The sequence below is a fragment of the Rousettus aegyptiacus genome, unplaced genomic scaffold, assembly GCF_014176215.1.
Source record: "Rousettus aegyptiacus isolate mRouAeg1 unplaced genomic scaffold, mRouAeg1.p scaffold_m13_p_6, whole genome shotgun sequence".
Classification (NCBI taxonomy): Eukaryota; Metazoa; Chordata; class Mammalia; order Chiroptera; family Pteropodidae; genus Rousettus; species Rousettus aegyptiacus.
The window spans coordinates 102494149-102500148 of record NW_023416309.1 but is presented as its reverse complement, the minus strand read 5'-3'; the positions used below and the strand labels follow the sequence as shown (position 1 = coordinate 102500148).

Below are 6000 nucleotides of genomic sequence, written 5' to 3'. Positions count from 1 at the left end.
CAAAAAATTTTAAATCACATAAAGCAAAGTTACAAATTCTAAAGCCTTATTCTGGTATCCTTTGGATGATAATGCTAATAATAAAGATTTTGATCCCATCTCCCATGAGTAAATGTTATAAAAGTATTATCTTGCTTCAGTTAGCTGTTCCCCCTGCCACACCCACCCGTGGTTCTGATCTATTACTTATTTAGTTTTCCACGGGAATTTGTAGCTGTGAGTGAACCAAGAGCCTGTGATCACTTAACTTGGAAGGCAGATCAAAAGTAAATTTTCACTTTGTGGGTCAAAATTTGGTTTTCTTAATTAGCCAAGGTATGTTCTTAATCCTTTAGTAACCAAGCTGACTTGCTGTAAACGTCTTTCTAGGCCAGAAGTATATAAATCTTTATATCAGTGATTCTCAAACTTGAGCATGCAACAGAATTACTGAGAGGATTTATTAAAACACAAAAATACTGGGCCCGCTCCCAGATGCTCTGATTCACTAGTTGTGTGAATTTTCATTCCAAACAAGTTCTCAGGTGATACTAATGCTGCTGGTCCTGGGACTGCACTTTGAGACCATCTGATTTAAATGAAAGTTGGGCATTTAAATGGTCATGTAAATGATTTGCCATTTAGCCTTTATCTTATCAATTTATTCTTCCTGTAAACAAAACCTCAGATAAATTGGTCTGTTCTGTTGAGGCTACACAAGTCCCTAAAAATTCCCAATTAAAAAAAAAAAAAAGAATAACTCTTAGAACAGTAATAACCTACTCATTTTGAAAAGGTTATTAAAGTCTAAAGAAAAGCTCCAGGTTCTGAAGCTAACTTTAGTTCCCGTAGTAGTATCACTCTGTTAGATTTGGAAACACAGTTGTTCTAAAATAATCATTTGTGAGGCAATAACACTTATTCTTTTCACCCAAAAGAAACAGAAATAACACAGGAAGCACTAGGCAGCCTTAGGCCAATTCTTTTTGGAAAACACATTTAATTCAGTGTTACACAACTCAAACAGAGGAGCTGGTTAGGAAGTCAGAAAGGCACATGGGTCATTTCAACCAGGAATACTTAACAAAGAGAAGTCTCTTGAAATCTTGGATAGTCTAGGAATCTCTGAAAAGTAAAGAACAAGACTCTTTGTATGACAACTTCTCAGGAATGTTCAAAGCTTCCCATTATTGTCTGCAGACCCTGAGATTTGTGCTGTAGACCAGGGCGCAAATAACCTCTTTGGGCTGTTTTCTGGTGCCAATATACTATTTAGATGGTCACCCTACATGATGCCAAAACCGACTGCTGTTTGCACTGTCTCAGCTATAGGTTCTTCCCACATATAGACAGCATTGGCTTCAATGCCTATGAGCCCCTGTTCCAGAAGCTCAGACAGGATTCCTACTCATGTCTTCATCTTTTGCATACCCATTCTTCCTCCTTTGGTATAGTCTCTTCATATAAGCCATCTTATCTAAAGTCCAACTACCATGCTAATGGACTCTTGTCTCAGTAGCCAAAGGTTATAGTTAGGTTCTAAACTTCTTGGATTCCTTATCATCCCTCCCCATTCCCCTTTTATCCTCACACTACATCACCATCCCCTACAGTAAAGGGTAATCCATGGTGAGACAGGGCTCGGTCATTTGCCCCATTCCTAAGTCCAAGCTTACTCTCAAGGTTAGCACCTGGAGACACATTTCCGCTACTTCTTTTGGACTTCTCCTCCCTAATATGTGTGTGCAAATGAGTGCAAAGTGAACTAAGATATAGGAACTTATTGGAGCTTAAGTGCTACATCAGGAGATGTAACTGCTAACAAAAGTTGGAGAAGGGGCTCTAAGACAGGATAGAATGAGGTTCTTTCATTGAGAAAGGTGATATGGAATGACACCTGCTCTTGCCAAAGCCAGGTCTTTCAGATCTGCCATCTAAAAAAACAAACGATATCAACATCCCACAAAATCTTCACTGCATGTTCAATATCACAGTAAGTTGCACCATCTTAGAATGCTGACACTGAAAGAGACCTTCTAGATTGGCTGGTCCAAACCCATCATCTTTCAAGCTAGAAGAACCGACCCTCGGGGAAAAGAAAGTGACTTGCTTTAATTAAGGTTAAAGATTCCTTAGCTATAACACTGAGGCCAGGACTTAGATTTTCTGATCATCGGACCACTGTTTATAGGCCCTTCCTTTTTTCTTGCGGGTGGGGGGCGTTTGTCATTGTTGAATGAATGGAAACACCAAGAGAGCCACTGCTATTGTTAGAAAAAAAGAACAGCCACTTTCTCTCCCCCTCAGGGAAAAGTCCTGCACGTCCATGCATCCAACGCCACGGGCATCCAGGATGAGAGAACGCTGACAGAGCCAATGACTAGGCAATCATGAGCTATGAATGATGCTAAGTAGGCTGTCTGTATCCAGCCTCTAAGTCTGTGTGGATTTTTCCTCCTCTCCTTCTTTGTTATCAAATAAAATTACAAATATAATACAAGTGTGTTTCTATACATACCCTTTGGTTTAAGTAAGCCTCATCATGGTTTCAGATGCCCCAATGAGAAAAATAAAATAAAACCGTACTTGTGGCCTCTCAGATTAATGACTGAGTTAAAATGAGGTTGCCCAGCCCACAGGAGAAAAGGCCACACAGGCTGATACAACTGGCCCAGCTCTTACTCTTATGCCCAGCAGACTCAGAGACCATGGGAATGACTCTTTCACAAGACACCCCAGAGGTAGATAAATGCAGTCGGCCCCATAGATGGACACAGTACATAGAAGCACAGGATTGGATGTGTGGTGACGTGTTGGACAAGGGGCAGAAGGCCTGAAGGGCGGGCCAGGCCCCTGGCTCTAACCATAGCACCCTCCCTGGGAGGCCGAGCTTTCAGTCATGAGAGAAAGTCCCCATATGTAGCAAACGTCAACAGCAGTGAGAGCGTGGGAGTAGGAGGTAAGAGGTGGTGCTGGTCTAAGGGTGAAACATATCTAAACGAATCTCTAGGCTGGAGCTGCCGATGGGGCAAATCTGAAAGGTGCTGATTATGAACAGGGCAGGGGGGAGAGGGGCCTTGCACATTCCCCCAAGCCATGCATGACTCCCAAGTGGCACCGCCATCCTCTCTTGCAACAGATCAAAGAATTAAGTAGCAAGGACTCCCATTATGAGAGAACCATGCTGGACTGAGGTGATGAAAAACACAGGCTCTGATGGTTCAACTCTCCCCTAATTTCTCCTTCGGCCTGAGGGAAAGGGAAGGAGATAGAGGTACAGGTGACATGACAAGGCTGCAAAGCCCAGAAGTTTCTACCATAGCTGCTGAAAGTCAGGCCTAAGAACCATAAGCTCAGGGTAGAGTCAGGGACCCTTTTTCTGGAACAAGAGGCCTCAGCACTGCCCTTCTCTTCAGGGAGAATGGCCCGTGAAGGAAAGCTGGCTTCTCACTGAGGTAATGAAGAACACCCACTTGGCTACCTAGGTCACCTTCAGGAGGTGAAGCAGGAAGAATCGGAGGTGTTCTGAGGACAAAGGCTGAGGAGCTCTGCTTATCCAGGACACATTACAAGTTTTAAATTATACATTCCCCCCGCACGCAGCACACTCACACGCACACATGCACAGAGACCCGCACTTCCACTTACTGACATTCTCCCAACGCACCCCACTCCAGGCCCCTAATCCCACCCCACATATATCGTCTCCTGTAAACATGACAGCAGAGATGCCAACAATCCTGGGACAGTCTGATAGTGATCTGAGGATGACTACTTTGCCATTAAGTGCCCCGGTAGGTGATGTTGGTGAAGGTGGATGTGGCTTCCTTATACAGTGGGTTGTTAGCCTGCAAAGAGAACAGAAAAGTGTCTTATAGCGAATTCTCAGTCATTCCCTACTTTCACGGCTTATGTTTCATCTGAGATGTTTGCCCAAGACATCTTCTCTGGGACCTGGTTTCAATGAACAGCTTAACGCTCATGTACTCACACATTCACTCTTATAATGGGAATGGTTAGGAAATAAGAAGAAAGAGAAAGTAAATACCATCCTGCCACTATTTCTAAGGAGTTAAATTCAGCCCATCACTTTTTGGTGATCCCATAACATTTCGGTATAGCTTTTCGCCATCATCTTCTATTTCCTCCCTCTCTTCCACCTCTTTCTTTTACCCTTCTCCCCTTTTTCCTTTATTGTGATCATGCTGAAGGGTGTGGGCAGGGGACAGAAATGTAGAAGGTGATGATTGGAACACAGAAGACAGCTTTTGCTCAAATAATTCTGAATATTTTCTCATCCCATCTCTTCAAGCACTACCCACAAACTGTCATGTCAGAAGGAAAAAAGTAAGGCCCTCACTAGGTTTCCCAAATTATTTTCTAATGTAAAGTGACAAATCCCATAAGGTCTGGTAGTCCTCACTGGTAGCTTCAAGAAACACAACACGTTCTCATGTGCCTCAGAGCTTCAACATTTCTTCACTGTCTGAACAGAAACATCTCAGTTTTTAGGGGAACCTTATACAAAGGCCTGAGGTCATCACTCAATGGGAACAAACTTGTAGCATAACCTTGGACAATCAGGAAGTCAAATGGCCATGTGGAAGGTCCAGGAAAAAAAAATTGAAAGGTAGAAGATGAGCCAAAGGAGAATAGAGGAAAATTAAGTGTATAGAAGGTTTTCAAAAATGTTTGCGTGGATTCAATCAGGATAAACTGCAGGGAGCACAAAAGTGGAGTCTGATTTGGAAGCTATCATCATCACAAGAGGAAAAAGGAGAGAATGAGATGGAACGACATCCTGCCACTATTTCAAGGTCGACACAAAAAGGAATAACCTAATTCCCTTCCACTTCTCTGTGCTCAGTTTCCTTACCTACAAAATGAGTATAATGTTGCCTACCACATAGGGTTGTTACGGGGATGAAATAAGTTAATTCATAAAGAGCATTTAGAATAGTTCATGATGAATCTTGGTACATGATGAATCTTCAGGAAATATTAGCTATTATTGTATTTTTTTTTCTCTTGTTGCTTAATACTTTAAACTACATTAGTATATAATGTATTATATCTTCTCAATGGAAGATTCTCAAGCTTGTCTTGTCACCCTCAACTGGAGAATATTTCCTTCCCATCTATTCACAGTGTTCAGAGCAGAGTTGGGCCCTGTCCGTGCTGGGTCAGTACTCACTGATGTGGCCGTGGTCACTGGGTGGTAGAGAAAGAATCACGTGGTTTCCAGGCATCAGAAGGACAGTGGGATAGTTAGACTATCTCCCAATTTCCATCACAGAGGCTAACTGGAAAACTACAGTGCTGGCTGAACCTGGCTGCCCTAAGTATCTGCTCTGTCCACTTCAGGCTCCCAAACCAATGACTTAAGAAAATGCCCAGCCCAACCCAGCCCAACCTCTTACCGTGTCCCATTTTGCTCTGGCTCGCTCTTCCTCAAATTTTGCAAATTCCTTCCGATCATGAATGGTAATGAGGAGCTTCCAGATGAGCAGAGTAGCAAGGCCGATGAGCAGAATGGCCCCCATCACTGAAAGCAGGACCACTAGGATGTCGGGGCCCTTGGGACACTCTGTCAGGAGAGAGCACAGAGCAGGGTGGCTGTGAAAGGAGCAGGAATCACTTGAAGTGGCTATAAATAAGATCTCGACAAAGTAACAAAGTACTAGAAAATTCTCCAAAGGAAACAGGACTTATAAAATAAATTAACTATTTATTAAAAGTGGGGAGGTGCTATTTTTAGGATAGCAATAATCTGTCCTGAGTTGTTTAAATCAGATTTGGTGAGCTGGCCAGTCGTGGGCAGAATCTGGCCTACTCTGTGGGTTCACACAGTGTTTATCAAAAATTTGATTTTGATGGCATGTTTCAATAATCATCAGGTTCTCCCCCCTAAAATTTTAGGTTATTCTTCTTAAAAAAAAAAAAAAATATATATATATATATATATATATATATATATATATATATATATATATATATATATAAACACTGTACCTATATTCT

General features: G+C 42.2%; 1 protein-coding gene across 2 annotated transcripts in view; it reads right to left on the bottom strand.

Moving 5' to 3' along the window:
- Positions 1-955: 955 nt before the first annotated feature.
- The window catches only part of ITGB3 (integrin subunit beta 3), a 46162-nt gene continuing 41117 nt past the window's right edge, over positions 956-6000 (bottom strand). For both annotated transcript variants that reach the window (XM_036222439.1, XM_036222440.1), the window contains 2 exons: positions 5400-5566; positions 956-3827 (listed from right to left, as the gene is read on the bottom strand). In XM_036222439.1, coding sequence (XP_036078332.1) covers positions 3762-3827; positions 5400-5566 — 233 coding nt within the window. In that variant the 3' untranslated portion in view covers positions 956-3761. The remainder of the gene's footprint in view (positions 3828-5399; positions 5567-6000) is intronic.